Here is a 21191-nt window from a genome sequence, read left to right on the forward strand (position 1 = left end):
TCTTACTCCTGGGTTGAGGAGGTGTAGGAATTTTTATGATTTCCAGACTACAAGTGACACATCTCAAAGATGCGTCACATATTAGAAAACTTGTATCACTGCATCAATCCTAAGAGAGTTTTTATGAAGGAAGGCCTATCCTGCATACATTATAAACTGCATTACGCACCTGGTTCCAGCGTAGGTATCTTTTGACACAGGCCATCAAAAACTGACGCATTGTGTCCAGTGCGTCATTTTGTAAATATGGGGCAACATGGATCATAGAATGCGCAACTGATGCGTCGAAACAAATGACGTAACGGCAGTGCAGACTCCTTCTAAATAAGCCTCACCAGGTGCCCTTCTGCTCTTTCCCTGTGGCGCAGGGCAGCCAGGAAGGGCACTTGCAGCTCTGCCCTCCACCACGGGGCTTGTAAATATGCCTCAGGTGTGTGTTCTGTTACTCGGGGTGTGAAGGTGGTGTGCACCCCCCCTCTTTTCCCCTGGACAGTAGGTGTGTGTTGTGTTACTCTGGGTGTGTGGGTGGTGTGTGCACCCCCAGGTCTGGTTCCCTGGACAACAGATGTGTGTTATGTTACTCTGGATGCATTAATTCTGGTGTGTGGGTGGTGTGTGCACCCCCAGGTCTGGCTCTCTGGACAGCAGGTGTGTGTTATGTTACTGTGGGTGTGTGGGTGGTGTGTGCACCCCCAGGTCTGGTTCCTCTGGGTGTGTGGGAGGTGTGCGCACCCCCAGGTCTGGCTCCCTGGACAGCAGGTGTGTGTTGTGTTACTCTGGGTATGTGGGTGGTGTGTGCACCCCCAGGTCTGGTTCCTCTGGGTGTGTGGGTGGTGTGTGCACCCCCAGGTCTGGTTCCTCTGGGTGTGTGGGAGGTGTGCGCACCCCCAGGTCTGGCTCTCTGGACAGCAGGTGTGTGTTATGTTACTGTGGGTGTGTGGGTGGTGTGTGCACCCCAGGTCTGGTTCCTCTGGGTGTGTGGGTGGTGTCGCTCCCCCAGGTCTGGCTCCCTGGACATCAGGTGTGTGTTGTGATACTCTGGCTGTGTGCACCCCCAGGTCTGGTTCCTCTGGGTGTGTGGGAGGTGTGCGCACCCCCAGGTCTGGCTCCTTGGACAGCAGGTGTGTGTTGTGTTACTCTGGGTGTGTGGGTGGTGTGTGCACCCCCAGGTCTGGTTCCTCTGGGTGTGTGGGTGGTGTCGCACCCCCAGGTCTGGCTCTCTGGACAGCAGGTGTGTGTTGTGTTACTCTGGGTGTGTGGGTGGTGTGTGCACCCCCAGGTCTGGTTCCTCTGGGTGTGTGGGTGGTGTTGCACCCCCAGGTCTGGCTCCCTAGGCAGCAGGTGTGTGTTGTGATACTCTGGGTGTATGCATCCCCAGGTCTGGTTCCTCTGGGTGTGTGGGTGGTGTGCGCACCCCCAGGTCTGGCTCCCTGGACAGCAGGTGTGTGTTGTGTTACTCAGGGTGTGTGGGTGGTGTGTGCACCCCCAGGTCTGGTTCCTCTGGGTTTGTGGGTGGTGTGATCTGGGTGTGTGGGTGGTGTGTGCACCCCCAGGTCTGGTTCCTCTGGGTGTGTGGGTGGTGTGTGCACCCCCAGGTCTGGTTTCTCTGGGTGTGTGGGTGGTGTGTGCACCCCCAGGTCTGGTTCCTCTGGGTGTGTGGGTGGTGTGTGCACCCCCAGGTCTGGCTCCCTGGACAGCAGGTGTGTGTTGTGTTACTGTGGGTGTGTGGGTGGTGTGTGCACCCCCAGGTCTGGTTCCTCTGGGTGTGTGGGTGGTGTGTGCACCCCCAGGTCTGGCTCCCTGGACAGCAGGTGTGTGTTGTGTTACTGTAGGTGTGTGGGTGGTGTGTGCACCCCGAGGTCTGTTCCTCTGGGTGTGTGGGTGGTGTGTGCACCCCCAGGTCTGGCTCCCTGGACAGCAGGTGTGTGTTGTGTTACTGTGGGTGTGTGGGTAGTGTGTGCACCCCAGGTCTGGTCCCTCTGGATGTGTGGGTGGTGTGCGCACCCCCAGGTCTGGGTCCTTGGACAGCAGGTGTGTGTTGTGTTACTCTGGGTGTGTGGGTGGTGTGTGCACCCCCAGGTCTGGTTCCTCTGGGTGTGTGGGTGGTGTGCGCACCCCCAGGTCTGGTTCCTCTGGGTGTGTGGGTGGTGTCGCACCCCAGGTCTGGCTCTCTGGACAGCAGGTGTGTGTTGTGTTACTCTGGGTGTGTGGGTGGTGTGTGCACCCCCAGGTCTGGTTCCTCTGGGTGTGTGGGTGGTGTCGCACCCCCGGGTCTGGCTCCCTAGGCAGCAGGTGTGTGTTGTGATACTCTGGGTGTGTGCATCCCCAGGTCTGGTTCCTCTGGGTGTGTGGGTGGTGTTGCACCCCCAGATCTGGCTCCCTGGACAGCAGGTGTGTGTTGTGATACTCTGGGTGTGTGCACCCCCAGGTCTGGTTCCTCTGGGTGTGTAGGTGGTGTCGCACCCCCAGGTCTGGCTCTCTGGACAGCAGGAGTGTGTTATGTTACTGTGGGTGTGTGGGTGGTGTCACACCCCCAGGTCTGGCTCTCTGGACAGCAGGTGTGTGTTATGTTACTCTGGGTGTGTGGGTGGTGTCGCACCCCCAGGTCTGGCTCTCTGGACAGCAGGTGTGTGTTATGTTACTCTGGGTGTGTGGGTGGTGTGCGCACCCCCAGGTCTGGTTCCTCTGGGTGTGTGGGTGGCGTGCGCACCCCCAGGTCTGGTTCCTCTGGGTGTGTGGGTGGCGTGCGCACCCCCAGGTCTGGTTCCTCTGGGTGTGTGGGTGGTGTGTGCACCCCCAGGTCTGGTTCCTCTGGGTGTGTGGGTGGTGTGCGCACCCCCAGGTCTGGCTCCCTGGACAGCAGGTGTGTGTTATGTTACTCTGGGTGTGTGGGTGGTGTGTGCACCCCCAGGTCTGGTTCCTCTGGGTGTGTGGGTGGTGTGCGCACCCCCAGGTCTGGTTCCTCTGGGTGTGCGGGTGGTGTGCGCACCCCCAGGTCTGGTTCCTCTGGGTGTGTAGGTGGTGTCGCACCCCCAGGTCTGGCTCCCTGGACAGCAGGTGTGTGTTGTGATACTCTGGCTGTGTGCACCCCCAGGTCTGGTTCCTCTGGGTGTGTGGGTGGTGTGTGCACCCCCAGGTCTGGTTCCTCTGGGTGTGTGGGTGGTGTCGCACCCCCAGGTCTGGCTCCCTGGACAGCAGGTGTGTGTTATGTTCCTCTGGGTGTGTGGGTGGTGTGCGCACCCCCAGGTCTGGTTCCTCTGGGTGTGTGGGTGGTGTCGCACCCCAGGTCTGGCTCTCTGGACAGCAGGTGTGTGTTGTGTTACTCTGGGTGTGTGGGTGGTGTGTGCACCCCCAGGTCTGGTTCCTCTGGGTGTGTGGGTGGTGTCGCACCCCCGGGTCTGGCTCCCTAGGCAGCAGGTGTGTGTTGTGATACTCTGGGTGTGTGCATCCCCAGGTCTGGTTCCTCTGGGTGTGTGGGTGGTGTTGCACCCCCAGATCTGGCTCCCTGGACAGCAGGTGTGTGTTGTGATACTCTGGGTGTGTGCACCCCCAGGTCTGGTTCCTCTGGGTGTGTAGGTGGTGTCGCACCCCCAGGTCTGGCTCTCTGGACAGCAGGAGTGTGTTATGTTACTGTGGGTGTGTGGGTGGTGTCACACCCCCAGGTCTGGCTCTCTGGACAGCAGGTGTGTGTTATGTTACTCTGGGTGTGTGGGTGGTGTCGCACCCCCAGGTCTGGCTCTCTGGACAGCAGGTGTGTGTTATGTTACTCTGGGTGTGTGGGTGGTGTGCGCACCCCCAGGTCTGGTTCCTCTGGGTGTGTGGGTGGCGTGCGCACCCCCAGGTCTGGTTCCTCTGGGTGTGTGGGTGGCGTGCGCACCCCCAGGTCTGGTTCCTCTGGGTGTGTGGGTGGTGTGTGCACCCCCAGGTCTGGTTCCTCTGGGTGTGTGGGTGGTGTGCGCACCCCCAGGTCTGGCTCCCTGGACAGCAGGTGTGTGTTATGTTACTCTGGGTGTGTGGGTGGTGTGTGCACCCCCAGGTCTGGTTCCTCTGGGTGTGTGGGTGGTGTGCGCACCCCCAGGTCTGGTTCCTCTGGGTGTGCGGGTGGTGTGCGCACCCCCAGGTCTGGTTCCTCTGGGTGTGTAGGTGGTGTCGCACCCCCAGGTCTGGCTCCCTGGACAGCAGGTGTGTGTTGTGATACTCTGGCTGTGTGCACCCCCAGGTCTGGTTCCTCTGGGTGTGTGGGTGGTGTGTGCACCCCCAGGTCTGGTTCCTCTGGGTGTGTGGGTGGTGTCGCACCCCCAGGTCTGGCTCCCTGGACAGCAGGTGTGTGTTATGTTCCTCTGGGTGTGTGGGTGGTGTGTGCACCCCCAGGTCTGGTTCCTCTGGGTGTGTGGGCGGTGTGCGCACCCCAAGGTCTGGCTCCCAGGACAGCAGGTGTGTGTTATGTTACTGTGGGTGTGTGGGTGGTGTGTGCACCCCCAGGTCTGGTTCCTCTGGGTGTGTGGGTGGTGTGCGCACCCCCAGGTCTGGTTCCTCTGGGTGTGTGGGTGGTGTGTGCACCCCCAGGTCTGGTTCCCAGGACAGCAGGTGTGTGTTATGTTACTGTGGGTGTGTGGGTGGTGTGTGCACCCCCAGGTCTGGTTCCTCTGGGTGTGTGGGTGGTGTGCGCACCCCCAGGTCTGGTTCCTCTGGGTGTGTGGGTGGTGTGCGCACCCCCAGGTCTGGCTCCCTGGACAGCAGGTGTGTGTTGTGTTACTGTGGGTGTGTGGGTAGTGTGTGCACCCCAGGTCTGGTCCCTCTGGATGTGTGGGTGGTGTGCGCACCCCCAGGTCTGGGTCCTTGGACAGCAGGTGTGTGTTGTGTTACTCTGGGTGTGTGGGTGGTGTGTGCACCCCCAGGTCTGGTTCCTCTGGGTGTGTGGGTGGTGTGCGCACCCCCAGGTCTGGTTCCTCTGGGTGTGTGGGTGGTGTCGCACCCCAGGTCTGGCTCTCTGGACAGCAGGTGTGTGTTGTGTTACTCTGGGTGTGTGGGTGGTGTGTGCACCCCCAGGTCTGGTTCCTCTGGGTGTGTGGGTGGTGTCGCACCCCCGGGTCTGGCTCCCTAGGCAGCAGGTGTGTGTTGTGATACTCTGGGTGTGTGCATCCCCAGGTCTGGTTCCTCTGGGTGTGTGGGTGGTGTTGCACCCCCAGATCTGGCTCCCTGGACAGCAGGTGTGTGTTGTGATACTCTGGGTGTGTGCACCCCCAGGTCTGGTTCCTCTGGGTGTGTAGGTGGTGTCGCACCCCCAGGTCTGGCTCTCTGGACAGCAGGAGTGTGTTATGTTACTGTGGGTGTGTGGGTGGTGTCACACCCCCAGGTCTGGCTCTCTGGACAGCAGGTGTGTGTTATGTTACTCTGGGTGTGTGGGTGGTGTCGCACCCCCAGGTCTGGCTCTCTGGACAGCAGGTGTGTGTTATGTTACTCTGGGTGTGTGGGTGGTGTGCGCACCCCCAGGTCTGGTTCCTCTGGGTGTGTGGGTGGCGTGCGCACCCCCAGGTCTGGTTCCTCTGGGTGTGTGGGTGGTGTGCGCACCCCCAGGTCTGGTTCCTCTGGGTGTGTGGGTGGTGTGTGCACCCCCAGGTCTGGTTCCTCTGGGTGTGTGGGTGGTGTGCGCACCCCCAGGTCTGGCTCCCTGGACAGCAGGTGTGTGTTATGTTACTCTGGGTGTGTGGGTGGTGTGTGCACCCCCAGGTCTGGTTCCTCTGGGTGTGTGGGTGGTGTGCGCACCCCCAGGTCTGGTTCCTCTGGGTGTGCGGGTGGTGTGCGCACCCCCAGGTCTGGTTCCTCTGGGTGTGTAGGTGGTGTCGCACCCCCAGGTCTGGCTCCCTGGACAGCAGGTGTGTGTTGTGATACTCTGGCTGTGTGCACCCCCAGGTCTGGTTCCTCTGGGTGTGTGGGTGGTGTGTGCACCCCCAGGTCTGGTTCCTCTGGGTGTGTGGGTGGTGTGTGCACCCCCAGGTCTGGTTCGTCTGGGTGTGTAGGTGGTGTCGCACCCCCAGGTCTGGCTCCCTGGACAGCAGGTGTGTGTTATGTTCCTCTGGGTGTGTGGGTGGTGTGTGCACCCCCAGGTCTGGTTCCTCTGGGTGTGTGGGCGGTGTGCGCACCCCAAGGTCTGGCTCCCAGGACAGCAGGTGTGTGTTATGTTACTGTGGGTGTGTGGGTGGTGTGTGCACCCCCAGGTCTGGTTCCTCTGGGTGTGTGGGTGGTGTGCGCACCCCCAGGTCTGGTTCCTCTGGGTGTGTGGGTGGTGTGTGCACCCCCAGGTCTGGTTCCCAGGACAGCAGGTGTGTGTTATGTTACTGTGGGTGTGTGGGTGGTGTGTGCACCCCCAGGTCTGGTTCCTCTGGGTGTGTGGGTGGTGTGCGCACCCCCAGGTCTGGTTCCTCTGGGTGTGTGGGTAGTGTGCGCACCCCCAGGTCTGGCTCCCTGGACAGCAGGTGTGTGTTGTGTTACTGTGGGTGTGTGGGTAGTGTGTGCACCCCAGGTCTGGTCCCTCTGGATGTGTGGGTGGTGTGCGCACCCCCAGGTCTGGGTCCTTGGACAGCAGGTGTGTGTTGTGTTACTCTGGGTGTGTGGGTGGTGTGTGCACCCCCAGGTCTGGTTCCTCTGGGTGTGTGGGTGGTGTGCGCACCCCCAGGTCTGGTTCCTCTGGGTGTGTGGGTGGTGTCGCACCCCAGGTCTGGCTCTCTGGACAGCAGGTGTGTGTTGTGTTACTCTGGGTGTGTGGGTGGTGTGTGCACCCCCAGGTCTGGTTCCTCTGGGTGTGTGGGTGGTGTGCGCACCCCCAGGTCTGGTTCCTCTGGGTGTGTGGGTGGTGTGCGCACCCCCAGGTCTGGCTCCCTGGACAGCAGGTGTGTGTTATGTTGCTGTGGGTGTGTGGGTGGTGTGTGCACCCCAAGGGCTGGCTCCCTGGGCAGCAGGTGTGTGTTGTGTTACTCTGGGTGTGTCACTCCGGGTGTGACCTGTGGGAGAGGCCCGAGCTGATAGCTTTGGTACCCCTCTCTACTGGAGTTGCGCCTTGATGTTGGTCCTCACAGCGCCTTCCTTGGAGGTAGCCCCGGCCTGGGTGGGGTTCCTCACCTCATGGCGGGTACTCCAGTTGCTGCTGGTATGTGTGGGTTGCACGGTCCCCCGTGTGTCATTAGCTGGGACCCTCCGGCCCTCACCTCGGGCTTCTCCTGGGAGCCCTCTGGGGTTTGTGTTGTTTTGTTCTCTGCCCTCAGGGGTGGCAGTGGGGTGGACATGGGCACACCTCCGCCATTCTCCGCTTCCACAATGGCCCCCAGTGAGGCAGGGGCCACATTTAAGACCCCCTGCTTGGTTGGAGAGATGCTGCTAGGGCCTCCCTCATCCAGGCAGAGAGGTTTGATGAAGGAAGGATTCTGTGGCCCCCCAACCTCCGGTCCCACAATCCTCTCTGAGGGACACTCTGGCTGGAGCCAAGATGGTGCCCCATCTGCCCTTTCACCTTGGTCCAGATAGTCTGTCTGTGGTCTCTGTGCTTTCTTTGGACCCTAGAGACGGTTATCCATGTCCTTCGGCCGTGAAGCGCCTTGAGGCCTTAAGGCAAAGTTCACGCTATTAAAAAAAAAATGCAAAAATGAAATGTATAAAAGGCGCCATGTGATTGGCTGCCGGGGGCGCTCAGCAGACACTCATATTTTTGAGGAATAGTCCAGGGTTACCGATTCTTCTAGAAGCTTCCAGGTTGTTCACTTGATAGTAAATAGAGCTGGTCTGTCTCCGACAAACTCACCGTAAGATACTTCAGTTACCAGCAGGATTGCCCAAGACGTGCCGAGGAGCTGATTTGTTAATCTGTGACCTGATTTCTGTCTATGGACTGATGTTTGCTGACTGGCAGCTCTCTCTTCCGTGGCAGACCGCCACTTCTTGGGTTTGGCTGTATTATATCTCAATAAAGATCACTGCAACCCAAGAACATAGCGCCGCGTCCCTGCCTGACCCTGGCTCCGGTTTCAAGCGCTGTTCGCCATCCTCCAGTCCCCTTGTCTTGCCAGCGCTTTGTTGATGTTGTGTCTCCTGCATTCCTATGGAGGAGTTTCCGGAAGTTGAGTGCGCACAGACACACAGGGGCAGATGTTTCCTCTCCTCTGGGGTGTGATGTGCGCAGGTGGGGGGCTGCCTGTGATTGGCTGACTGGATAGATTGAACATCCCTGATTGCAGCCTCTGGTGGCTGTGTGTTAGACATCCCTGATTGCAGCCTCTGGTGGCTGTGTGTGTTAGACATCCCTGATTGCAGCCTCTGGTGGCTGTGTGAGTTAGACATCTCTGATTGCAGCCTCTGGTGGCTGTGTGTGTTAGTCATCCCTGATTGCAGCCTCTGGTGGCTGTGTGTGTTAGACATCGCTGATTGCAGCCTCTGGTGGCTGTGTGTTAGACATCCCTGATTGCAGCCTCTGGTGGCTGTGTGTGTTAGACATCCCTGATTGCAGCCTCTGGTGGCTGTGTGTTAGACATCCCTGATTGCAGCCTCTGGTGGCTGTGTGAGTTAGACATCTCTGATTGCAGCCTCTGGTGGCTGTGTGTGTTAGACATCCCTGATTGCAGCCTCTGGTGGCTGTGTGAGTTAGACATCTCTGATTGCAGCCTCTGGTGGCTGTGTGTGTTAGTCATCCCTGATTGCAGCCTCTGGTGGCTGTGTGAGTTAGACATCTCTGATTGCAGCCTCTGGTGGCTGTGTGTGTTAGACATCCCTGATTGCAGCCTCTGGTGGCTGTGTGAGTTAGACATCTCTGATTGCAGCCTCTGGTGGCTGTGTGTGTTAGTCATCCCTGATTGCAGCCTCTGGTGGCTGTGTGTGTTAGACATCGCTGATTGCAGCCTCTGGTGGCTGTGTGTTAGACATCCCTGATTGCAGCCTCTGGTGGCTGTGTGAGTTAGACATCCCTGATTGCAGCCTCTGGTGGCTGTGTGAGTTAGACATCCCTGATTGCAGCCTCTGGTGGCTGTGTGTGTTAGACATCCCTGATTGCAGCCTCTGGTGGCTGTGTGAGTTAGACATCTCTGATTGCAGCCTCTGGTGGCTGTGTGTGTTAGTCATCCCTGATTGCAGCCTCTGGTGGCTGTGTGTGTTAGACATCGCTGATTGCAGCCTCTGGTGGCTGTGTGTTAGACATCCCTGATTGCAGCCTCTGGTGGCTGTGTGTGTTAGACATCCCTGATTGCAGCCTCTGGTGGCTGTATGTTAGACATCCCTGATTGCAGCCTCTGGTGGCTGTGTGAGTTAGACATCTCTGATTGCAGCCTCTGGTGGCTGTGTGTGTTAGACATCCCTGATTGCAGCCTCTGGTGGCTGTGTGAGTTAGACATCTCTGATTGCAGCCTCTGGTGGCTGTGTGTGTTAGTCATCCCTGATTGCAGCCTCTGGTGGCTGTGTGTGTTAGACATCGCTGATTGCAGCCTCTGGTGGCTGTGTGTTAGACATCCCTGATTGCAGCCTCTGGTGGCTGTGTGTGTTAGACATCCCTGATTGCAGCCTCTGGTGGCTGTGAGTTAGACATCCCTGATTGCAGCCTCTGGTGGCTGTGTGTGTTAGACATCCCTGATTGCAGCCTCTGGTGGCTGTGTGTGTTAGACATCTCTGATTGCAGCCTCTGGTGGCTGTGTGTGTTAGACATCCCTGATTGCAGCCTCTGGTGGCTGTGTGTGTTAGACATCCCTGATTGCAGCCTCTGGTGGCTGTGTGTGTTAGACATCCCTGATTGCAGCCTCTGGTGGCTGTGTGTGTTAGACATCCCTGATTGCAGCCTCTGGTGGCTGTGAGTTAGACATCCCTGATTGCAGCTTTGGGTCAGTCTCAGCAGCGTGTGAGTCTCCGATCTTGGCTGACCTCCACACTTCCACCAGTGGTCTTTGGGTCAGGCTGACCTCCACACTTCCACCAGTGGTTTTTGGGTCAGGCTTGCAGTGGCAGGGGTCTGTGATCTTGGCAGACCTCCACACTTCCACCAGTGGTCTTTGGGTCAGGCGTGGCAGTGGTCTCAGATCTTGGCTGACCTCCACACTTCCACCAGTGGTCTTTGGGTCAGGCGTGGCAGTGGCAGGGGTCTCCGATCTTGGCTGACCTCCACACTTCCACCAGTGGTCTTTGGGTCAGGCGTGGCAGTGTCAGAGGTCTCAGATCTTGGCAGACCTCCACACTTCCACCAGTGGTTTTTGGGTCAGGCTTGCAGTGGCAGGGGTCTGTGATCTTGGCAGACCTCCACACTTCCACCAGTGGTCTTTGGGTCAGGCGTGGCAGTGGTCTCCGATCTTGGCTGACCTCCACACTTCCACCAGTGGTCTTTGGGTCAGGCGTGGCAGTGGCAGGGGTCTCCGATCTTGGCTGACCTCCACACTTCCACCAGTGGTCTTTGGGTCAGGCTTGGCAGTGGCAGGGGTCTCAGATCTTGGCAGACCTCCACACTTCCACCAGTGGTGTTTGGGTCAGGCTTGGCAGTGGCAGGGGTCTCAGATCTTGGCAGACCTCCACACTTCCACCAGTGGTTTTTCTTCCAGTGTGTGTCCACACATTGATACTCTGAGTACAGCACATTCCTAGCACACCTCCTGGATGAGCCTCACTGCTTGGCCACAAAAAGAGAGCATCAGGTGGTCTATTTGTTACCTCTGGATACCAAGGTGGGGTTGCTTGAACTCTGCAGAGGGCACATCATTTCCGTACACTATATAGAGAGCCAGCCTCCTACGTACGCACACTGTCACTCGCTCTCATGCACACACCCACTCTCACTCGCTCTCATCCATACACCCACTCTCACTCGCTCTCATGCATACACCCACTCTCACTCGCTCTCATGCATACACCTACTCTCGCTCTCATGCATACACCCACTCTCACTCGCTCTCATGCATACACCCACTCTCACTCGCTCTCATGCATACACCCACACTCATTCTCTCTCATGCATACACCCACTCTCACTCGCTTTCATGCATACACCCACTCTCACTCGCTTTCATGCATACACCCACTCTCACTCGCTTTCATCCATACACCCACTCTCACTCGCTCTCATGCATACACCCACTCTCACTCGCTCTCATGCATACACCTACTCTCGCTCTCATGCATACATCCACTCTCACTCGCTCTCATGCACACACCCACTTTCACTCGCTCCCATGCATACACCCACTCTCACTCGCTCTCATGCATACACCCACTCTCACTCGCTCTCATGCACACACCCACTCTCACTCGCTCTCATGCATACACCCACTCTCACTCTCTCTCATGCACACATCCACTCTCTCTCATGCACACACCCACTCTCACTCGCTCTCATGCACACAGCCACTCTCACTCGCTCTCATGCACACACCCACTCTCACTCTCTCTCATGCACACACCCACTCTCACTCTCTCTCATGCACACACCCACTCTCACTCGCTCTCATGCATACACACACTCACTCGCTCTCATGCATACACACACTCACTCGCTCTCATGCATACACCCACTCTCACTTGCTCTCATACATACACACACACTCTCTCTCATGCATACACCTACTCTCGCTCTCACGCATACACCCACTCTCACTCGCTCTCATGCATACACACACTCTCTCTCATGCACACCCCCAGTCTCTGTCTCATGCACACACCCACTCTCTCTCATGCATACACCCACTCTCACTCGCTCTCATGCATACACCCACTCTCACTCTCTCTCATGCACACACCCACTCTCACTCGCTCTCATGCATACACACACTCACTCGCTCTCATGCATACACACACTCACTTGCTCTCATGCATACACCCACTCTCACTTGCTCTCATACATACACACACACTCTCTCTCATGCATACACCTACTCTCGCTCTCACGCATACACCCACTCTCACTCGCTCTCATGCATACACACACACTCTCACCCGCTCTCATGCATACACACACTCTCTCTAATGCACAACCCCAGTCTCTCTCTCATGCACACACCCACTCTCTCTCATGCATACACCCACTCTCACTCTCGCTCTCATGCATACACCCACTCTCACTCGCTCTCATGCATACACACACACACTCACTCATTTTCATGCATACACACTCTCACTCGCTCTCATGCATACACACACTCTCTCTCATGCACACCCCCAGTCTCTCTCTCATGCACACACCCACTCTCTCTCTCATGCATACACCCACTCTCCCTCGCTCTCATGCATACACCCACTCTCACTCTCATGCATACACATACTTACTCTCTCATGCATACAGATGCTCACTCTCTCTCTCATCCATACACCCACTCTCACTCGCTCTCATGCATACACCCACTCTCGCTCTCATGCATACTCACTCTCATTCGCTCTCATGCATACACCTACTCTCACTCTCATGCATACACATACTCACTCTCATGCATACACATGCTCACTCTCTCTATAATGCATACACCCACTCTCACTCGCTCTCATGCATACACCCACTCTCACTCTCTCTCATGCATACACCCACTCTCACTCTCTCTCATGCACACACCCACTCTCACTCGCTCTCATGCATACACACACACTCGCTCTCATGCATATACACACTCTCACTCGTTCTCATGCATACACCCACTCTCACTTGCTCTCATACATATACACACACTCTCTCTCATGCATACACCTACTCTCGCTCTCACGCATACACCCACTCTCACTCGCTCTCATGCATACACACACACTCTCACTCGCTCTCATGCATACACACACTCTCTCTCATGCTCACCCCAGTCTCTCTCTCATGCACACACCCACTCTCTCTCATGCATACACCCACTTTTACTCTCGCTCTCATGCATACACCCACTCTCACTCGCTCTCATGCATACACACACACTCTCACTCATTCTCATGCATACACACTCACTCGCTCTCATGCATACACACACTCTCTCTCATGCACACCCCCAGTCTCTCTCTCATGCACACACCCACTCTCACTCGCTCTCATGCATACACCCACTCTCACTCTCATGCATACACATACTTACTCTCTCATTCATACAGATGCTCACTCTCTCTCTCATACATACACCCACTTTCACTCGCTCTCATGCATACACTCACTCTCATTCGCTCTCATGCATACACCTACTCTCACTCTCATGCATACACATACTCACTCTCATGCATACACATGCTCACTATCTCTCTCATGCATTCACCCACTCTCACTCGCTCTCATGCATACACCCACTCTCGCTCTCATGCATACACATACTCACTCTCTCATACATACACTCACTCACTCTCTCATGAATACACTCACTCTCTCATGAATGCACCGACTATCACTCTCATTCATACACACACTCACTCTCTCATGCATACACCCACTCTCACTCTCACCCACACTCTCTCTATCATGCATACACACACTCACTCTCTCATGCATACACCCACTCTCACCCACACTCACTATCTCTCTCATGCATACACACACTCTCACCCACACTCACTCTCTCTCTCATGCATACACACACTCACTCTCTCATGAGTGTACACATATTCACTCTCTCCCATGCACACCCCCAGTCTCTCTCTCATGCACACACCCACTCTCACTCTCTCTCTCATGCACACATCCACTCTCCCTCTCCCTCTCATGCATACACCCACTCTCACTCTCTCTCTCATGCATACACACACTCTCACTCTCTCTCTCATGGACACACACTCTCTCTCTCATGCACACATCCACTCTCACTCTCTCTCTCATGCACACACCCACTCTCACTCTCTCTCTCATGCACACACCCACTCTCACTCTCTCTCTCATGCACACACCCACTCTCACTCTCTCTCTCATGCATTCACCCACTCTCACTCTTTCTCTCATGCATACACCCACTCTCACTCTCTCTCTCATGCATACACACACACTCACTCTCATGCATACACACACTCACTCTCTCATGAGTGTACACATATTCACTCTCTCCCATGCACGCCCCCAGTCTCTCTCGCATGCACACACCCACTCTCACTCTCTCTCTCATGCACACATCCACTCTCACTCTCTCATGCACACACCCACTCTCACTCTCTCATGCACACACCCACTCTCACTCTCTCATGCACACACCCACTCTCACTCTCTCTCTCATGCATACACCCACTCTCACTCTCTCTCATGCGCACACCCACTCTCACTCTCTCATGCACACACCCACTCTCACTCTCTCTCATGCATACACCCACTCTCACTCTCTCTCATGCGCACACCCACTCTCACTCTCTCATGCACACATCCACTCTCCCTCTCATGCACACACCCACTCTCACTCTCTCTCATGCATACACCCACTCTCACTCTCTCTCTCATGCATACACCCACTCTCACTCTCTCTCATGCGCACACCCACTCTCACTCTCTCATGCACACACCCACTCTCACTCTCTCTCATGCATACACCCACTCTCACTCTCTCTCATGCGCACACCCACTCTCACTCGCTCTCATGCATACACCTACTCTCGCTCTCATGCATACACCCACTCTCACTCGCTCTCATGCATACACCCACTCTCACTCTCTCTCTCATGCATACACCCACTCTCACTCTCTCTCTCATGCATACACCCACTCTCTCTCTCTCATGCACACATCCACTCTGCCTCTCACATTCATTTCAGTTTCTTTCTCTTTTTTGTTTCACTTTCACACACTTTTATTGTCTAAGCTGTCTCTTCTATCTGTCTAGCACACATCACCCTTTTTCTCTCTCGTCTTTCTCTCACAGACACTGCCTCTCTGTCCCCTTCTCCTCTCTGTCTCTCTCCCTCTCTGTCCCAATCTCTGCCTCTCTCTCACACACACACTCTCTCTCTCTCTCTCTCTCTGTCTCTCTCTGTCCCAATCTCTGCCTCTCTCTCACACACACACTCTCTCTCTCTCTCTCTCTCTCTCTCTCCCTCTCTCTCTCTCTCTGTCTCTCTCTGTCTCACACACACACACTCTCTCTCTCTCTCTCTCTCTCTGTCTCTCTCACACACACTCTCTCTCTCTCTCTCTCTCACACACACTCTCTCTCTCTCTCTCTCTCTCTCTCTCTCCCTCTCTCTCTCTCTCTGTCTCTCTCTGTCTCACACACACACACACTCTCTCTCTCTCTCTCTCTGTCTCTCTCTCTCTCACACACACTCTCTCTCTCTCTCTCTCACACACACTCTCTCTCTCTCTCTCTCTCTCTCTCTCTGTCTCTCTCTCTCTCACACACACACACTCTCTCTCCCTCTCCCTCTCTCGCCTCTCTCTCACAGACACTCTCTTTCCCTCCAGGCCGCCGGTGGAGTACAAGTGCAAGCCCTGACCCTCCTGGACTCCAGCTGCAGAGCTGAGCAGAACGACACACACATCTTCCTGAGCACGAGAACTGACCGCTGCCTGACCACCGCCGGGCCTGGGAATGAGCTCCGGAACCAGGTGAGTGTGAGGGCCCCGGACCCTGACTCGGTGAGTGTGAGGGCCCCGGACCCTGACTCGGTGAGTGTGAGGGCCCCGGACCCTGACTCGGTGAGTGTGAGGGCCCCGGACCCTGACTCGGTGAGTGTGAGGGCCCCGGACCCTGACTCGGTGAGTGTGAGGACCCTGGCTCGGTGAGTGTGAGGGCCCCGGACCCTGACTCGGTGAGTGTGAGGGCCCCGGACCCTGACTCGGTGAGTGTGAGGGCCCCGGACCCTGACTCGGTGAGTGTGAGGGCCCCGGACCCTGACTCGGTGAGTGTGAGGACCCTGGCTCAGTGAGTGTGAGGGCCCCGGACCCTGACTCGGTGAGTGTGAGGACCCCGGACCCTGACTCGGTGAGTGTGAGGACCCCGGACCCTGGCTCAGTGAGTGTGAGGACCCTGGCTCAGTGAGTGTGAGGGCCCCGGACCCTGACTCGGTGAGTGTGAGGGCCCCGGACCCTGGCTCGGTGAGTGTGAGGGCCCCGGACCCTGACTCAGTGAGTGTGAGGACCCTGGCTCAGTGAGTGTGAGGGCCCCGGACCCTGACTCGGTGAGTGTGAGGGCACCGGACCCTGGCTCAGTGAGTGTGAGGGCCCCGGACCCTGACTCAGTGAGTGTGAGGGCCCCGGACCCTGACTCGGTGAGTGTGAGAGCACCGGACCCTGACTCGGTGAGTGTGAGGGCACCGGACCCTGGCTCAGTGAGTGTGAGGACCCTGGCTCAGTGAGTGTGAGGGCACCGGACCCTGACTCAGTGAGTGTGAGGGCCCCGGACCCTGACTCGGTGAGTGTGAGGACCCTGGCTCAGTGAGTGTGAGGGCACCGGACCCTGACTCGGTGAGTGTGAGGACCCTGACTCGGTGAGTGTGAGAACACTGGACCCTGCCTCAGTGAGTGTGAGGGCCCTGACTCAGTAAGTGTGAGGACACCGGACCCTGGTTCAGTGAGTGTGAGGACCGTGGCTCAGTGAGTGTGAGGGCACCTGACCCTGGCTCAGTGAGTGTGAGGACCCTGGCTCGGTGAGTGTGAGGACCGTGGCTCAGTGAGTGTGAGGACTCTGGCTCAGTGAGTGTGAGGCCACAGGACCCTGACTCAGTGAGTGTGAGGGCACAGGACCCTGGCTCAGTGAGTGTGAGGACCGTGGCTCAGTGAGTGTGAGGGCACCTGACCCTGGCTCAGTGAGTGTGAGGACCCTGGCTCGGTGAGTGTGAGGACCGTGGCTCAGTGAGTGTGAGGACTCTGGCTCAGTGAGTGTGAGGCCACAGGACCCTGACTCAGTGAGTGTGAGGGCACAGGACCCTGGCTCAGTGAGTGTGAGGACCCTGGCTCAGTGAGTGTGAGGACCCTGGCTCAGTGAGTGTGAGGGCACCGGACCCTGGCTCAGTGAGTGTGAGGATCCTGAGTCAGTGAGTGTGAGGGCACCGGACCCTGGCTCAGTGAGTGTGAGGTTCGTGGCTCAGTGAGTGTGAGGGCACCTGACCCTGGCTCAGTGAGTGTGAGGACCCTGGCTCGGTGAGTGTGAGGACCGTGGCTCAGTGAGTGTGAGGACTCTGGCTCAGTGAGTGTGAGGCCACAGGACCCTGACTCAGTGAGTGTGAGGGCACAGGACCCTGGCTCAGTGAGTGTGAGGACCCTGGCTCAGTGAGTGTGAGGACCCTGGCTCAGTGAGTGTGAGGGCACCGGACCCTGGCTCAGTGAGTGTGAGGATCCTGAGTCAGTGAGTGTGAGGGCACCGGACCCTGGCTCAGTGAGTGTGAGGGCACCGGACCCTGGCTCAGTGAGTGTGAGGGCACCGGACCCTGGCTCAGTGAGTGTGAGGGCCCTGACTCAGTAAGTGTGAGGGCACCGGACCCTGGTTCAGTGAGTGTGAGGACCCTGACTCAGTAAGTGTGAGGACCGTGGCTCGGTGAGGTGTGAGGACCCTGACTCAGTGAGTGTGAGGACCCTGGCTCAGTGAGTGTGAGGGCACCGGACCCTGACTCAGTGAGTGTGAGGGCACCTGACCCTGGCTCAGTGAGTGTGAGGACCCTGGCTCGTGAGGTGTGAGGACCCTGACTCAGTGAGGGCACTGGACCCTGGCGCAGTGAGTGTGAGGACCCTGACTCAGTGAGTGTGAGGGCACCGGACCCTGACTCAGTGAGTGTGGGGGCACCTGACCCTGGCTCAGTGAGTGTGAGGGCACCGGACCCTGACTCAGTGAGTGTGAGGGCACCGGACCCTGACTCAGTGAGTGTGAGGGCCCTGACTCCGTAAGTGTGAGGACCGTGGCTCAGTGAGTGTGAGGGCCCCGGACCCTGACTCGGTGAGTGTGAGGGCCCCGGACCCTGACTCAGTGAGTGTGAGGGCCCCGGACCCTGACTCGGTGAGTGTGAGGACCCTGGCTCAGTGAGTGTGAGGGCCCCGGACCCTGACTCAGTGAGTGTGAGGGCCCCGGACCCTGACTCGGTGAGTGTGAGGACCCTGGCTCAGTGAGTGTGAGGGCCCCGGACCCTGACTCGGTGAGTGTGAGGACCCTGGCTCAGTGAGTGTGAGGGCACCGGACCCTGACTCGGTGAGTGTGAGGGCCCCGGACCCTGACTCGGTGAGTGTGAGGGCCCCGAACCCTGACTCAGTGAGTGTGAGGGCCCCGGACCCTGACTCGGTGAGTGTGAGGACCCCGGACCCTGACTCGGTGAGTGTGAGGACCCTGGCTCAGTGAGTGTGAGGGCCCCGGACCCTGACTCAGTGAGTGTGAGGGCCCCGGACCCTGACTCGGTGAGTGTGAGGACACCGGACCCTGGTTCAGTGAGTGTGAGGACCGTGGCTCAGTGAGTGTGAGGGCACCTGACCCTGGCTCAGTGAGTGTGAGGACCCTGGCTCGGTGAGTGTGAGGACCGTGGCTCAGTGAGTGTGAGGACTCTGGCTCAGTGAGTGTGAGGCCACAGGACCCTGACTCAGTGAGTGTGAGGGCACAGGACCCTGGCTCAGTGAGTGTGAGGACCCTGGCTCAGTGAGTGTGAGGACCCTGGCTCAGTGAGTGTGAGGGCACCGGACCCTGGCTCAGTGAGTGTGAGGATCCTGAGTCAGTGAGTGTGAGGGCACCGGACCCTGGCTCAGTGAGTGTGAGGGCACCGGACCCTGGCTCAGTGAGTGTGAGGGCACCGGACCCTGGCTCAGTGAGTGTGAGGGCCCTGACTCAGTAAGTGTGAGGGCACCGGACCCTGGTTCAGTGAGTGTGAGGACCCTGACTCAGTAAGTGTGAGGACCGTGGCTCGGTGAGGTGTGAGGACCCTGACTCAGTGAGTGTGAGGACCCTGGCTCAGTGAGTGTGAGGGCACCGGACCCTGACTCAGTGAGTGTGAGGGCACCTGACCCTGGCTCAGTGAGTGTGAGGACCCTGGCTCGGTGAGGTTTGAGGACCCTGACTCAGTGAGGGCACTGGACCCTGGCGCAGTGAGTGTGAGGACCCTGACTCAGTGAGTGTGAGGGCACCGGACCCTGACTCAGTGAGTGTGGGGGCACCTGACCCTGGCTCAGTGAGTGTGAGGGCACCGGACCCTGACTCAGTGAGTGTGAGGGCACCTGACCCTGGCTCAGTGAGTGTGAGGACCGTGGCTCAGTGAGTGTGAGGACCCTGACTTAGTGAGTGTGAGGGCACCGGAACCTGGCTCAGTGAGTGTGAGGGCACCGGACTCTGGCTCAGTGAGTGTGAGGGCACCGGACCCTGACTCAGTGAGTGTGAGGGCACCTGACCCTGGCTCAGTGAGTGTGAGGACCCTGGCTCGGTGAGGTGTGAGGATTCTGACTCAGTGAGTGTGAGGGCACTGGACCCTGGCTCGGTGAGTGTGAGAGCACCGGACCCTGGCTCAGTGAGTGTGAGGGCACCGGACCCTGGCTCAGTGAGTGTGAGGACCCTGGCTCAGTAAGTGTGAGGACCGTGGCTCGGTCAGGTGTGAGGACCCTGACTCAGTGAGTGTGGAGGGCACTGGACCCTGGCGCAGTGAGTGTGAGGACCCTGACTCAGTGAGTGTGAGGGCACCGGACTCTGACTCAGTGAGTGTGAGGGCACCTGACCCTGGCTCAGTGAGTGTGAGGACCCTGGCTCGGTGAGGTGTGAGGACCCTGACTCAGTGAGTGTGAGAGGACCGGACCCTGGCTCAGTGAGTGTGAGGGCACAGGACCCTGGCTCAGTGAGTGTGAGAGCACCGGACCCTGGCTCAGTGAGTGTGAGGGCACCGGACCCTGGCTCAGTGAGTATGAGGACCCTGGCTCAGTGAGTGTGAGGACCCTGGCTCGGTGAGGTGTGAGGACCCTGACTCAGTGAGTGTGAGGGCACCGGACCCTGGCTCAGTGAGTGTGAGGGCACTGGACCCTGGCGCAGTGAGTGTGAGGACTCTGACTCAGTGAGTGTGAGGGCACCGGACCCTGGCTCAGTGAGTGTGAGGGCACCGGACCCTGGCTCAGTGAGTGTGAGGACCCTGGCTCAGTGAGTGTGAGGGCACAGGACCCTGGCTCAGTGAGTGTGAGAGCACCGGACCCTGGCTCAGTGAGTGTGAGGGCACCGGACCCTGGCTCAGTGAGTGTGAGGACCCTGGCTCAGTGAGTGTGAGGATCCTGGCTCGGTGAGGTGTGAGGACCCTGACTCAGTGAGTGTGAGGGCACCGGACCCTGGCTCAGTGAGTGTGAGGGCACTGGACCCTGGCGCAGTGAGTGTGAGGACCCTGACTCAGTGAGTGTGAGGGCACCGGACCCTGGCTCAGTGAGTGTGAGGGCACCGGACCCTGGCTCAGTGAGTGTGAGGACCCTGGCTCAGTGAGTGTGAGGACCCTGGCTCGGTGAAGTGTGAGGACCCTGACTCAGTGAGTGTGAGGGCACCGGACCCTGGCTCGGTGAGTGTGAGGGCACTGGACCCTGGCTCGGTGAGTGTGAGGGCACCGGACCCTGACTCAGTGAGTGTGAGAGCACCGGACCCTGGCTCAGTGAGTGTGAGGTCCCTGACTCAGTGAGTGTGAGGGCAGGTGACCCCGCCTCGATGAAGGGGTTCAGGTGAGGCTTTTCAGTGGGCACCCCTCTCTCAGCGCTTGCTGCGCTCTGTGTTTGGGGGTGCAGGGGAAGGGGGCAGGTGAGGCTTTTCAGTGGGCACCCCTCTCCCAGTGGAAGGGGGCTTTCATCTTTCAGAGGACAGGGGGGTGTCTAGGACCTTCTCCGAGGCCCCCTGGATAGATTGTGGGTTCCTTCATGTTTTAATACCTCTCCCTGTTCCCCCCTCAGCTGCTCCTGACGGTGAACACCTTGGCAGAGCCTGTAGTGGTGAGTGGGGGCCCTGGGGGGGGTACCAGTGTCTGCCCCTCAGATGTCACGAAGAGCAGGAACTGAGGCCCGGGTGTGGGGGCTCCATGAGATGTCCTCATTTAGGCTGTCTCTCTGGAGAGGTCATGCACACGGTCTCTTCGCCTGTCTCTGATGAGTGGGGCCAGCTCTCTTCATGGCTCTCTCTCCATAGCCCTCTCTTCATGGCCCTCTCTCCATGTCTGCCATAACTCTCCATGGCCCTCTCTCCATGGCCCTCTCTCCATGTCTGCCATCTCTGTCCATGGCCCTCTCTTCATGGCCCTCTCTTCATGTCTGACAGCTCTCTCCATGACCCTGTCTCCATGTCTGCCATCTCTGTCCATGACCCATGGTCCTCTCTCCATGG

General features: G+C 58.2%; 1 protein-coding gene across 1 annotated transcript in view; it reads left to right on the plus strand.

Moving 5' to 3' along the window:
• ENG (endoglin) overlaps positions 1-21191 on the plus strand; it is a 186963-nt gene that overhangs the window by 131528 nt on the left and 34244 nt on the right. The window contains exons 9-10 of the mRNA XM_069236953.1: positions 15350-15493; positions 20765-20803. Coding sequence (XP_069093054.1) covers positions 15350-15493; positions 20765-20803 — 183 coding nt within the window. The remainder of the gene's footprint in view (positions 1-15349; positions 15494-20764; positions 20804-21191) is intronic.

The sequence above is a fragment of the Pleurodeles waltl genome, chromosome 6, assembly GCF_031143425.1.
Source record: "Pleurodeles waltl isolate 20211129_DDA chromosome 6, aPleWal1.hap1.20221129, whole genome shotgun sequence".
Classification (NCBI taxonomy): Eukaryota; Metazoa; Chordata; class Amphibia; order Caudata; family Salamandridae; genus Pleurodeles; species Pleurodeles waltl.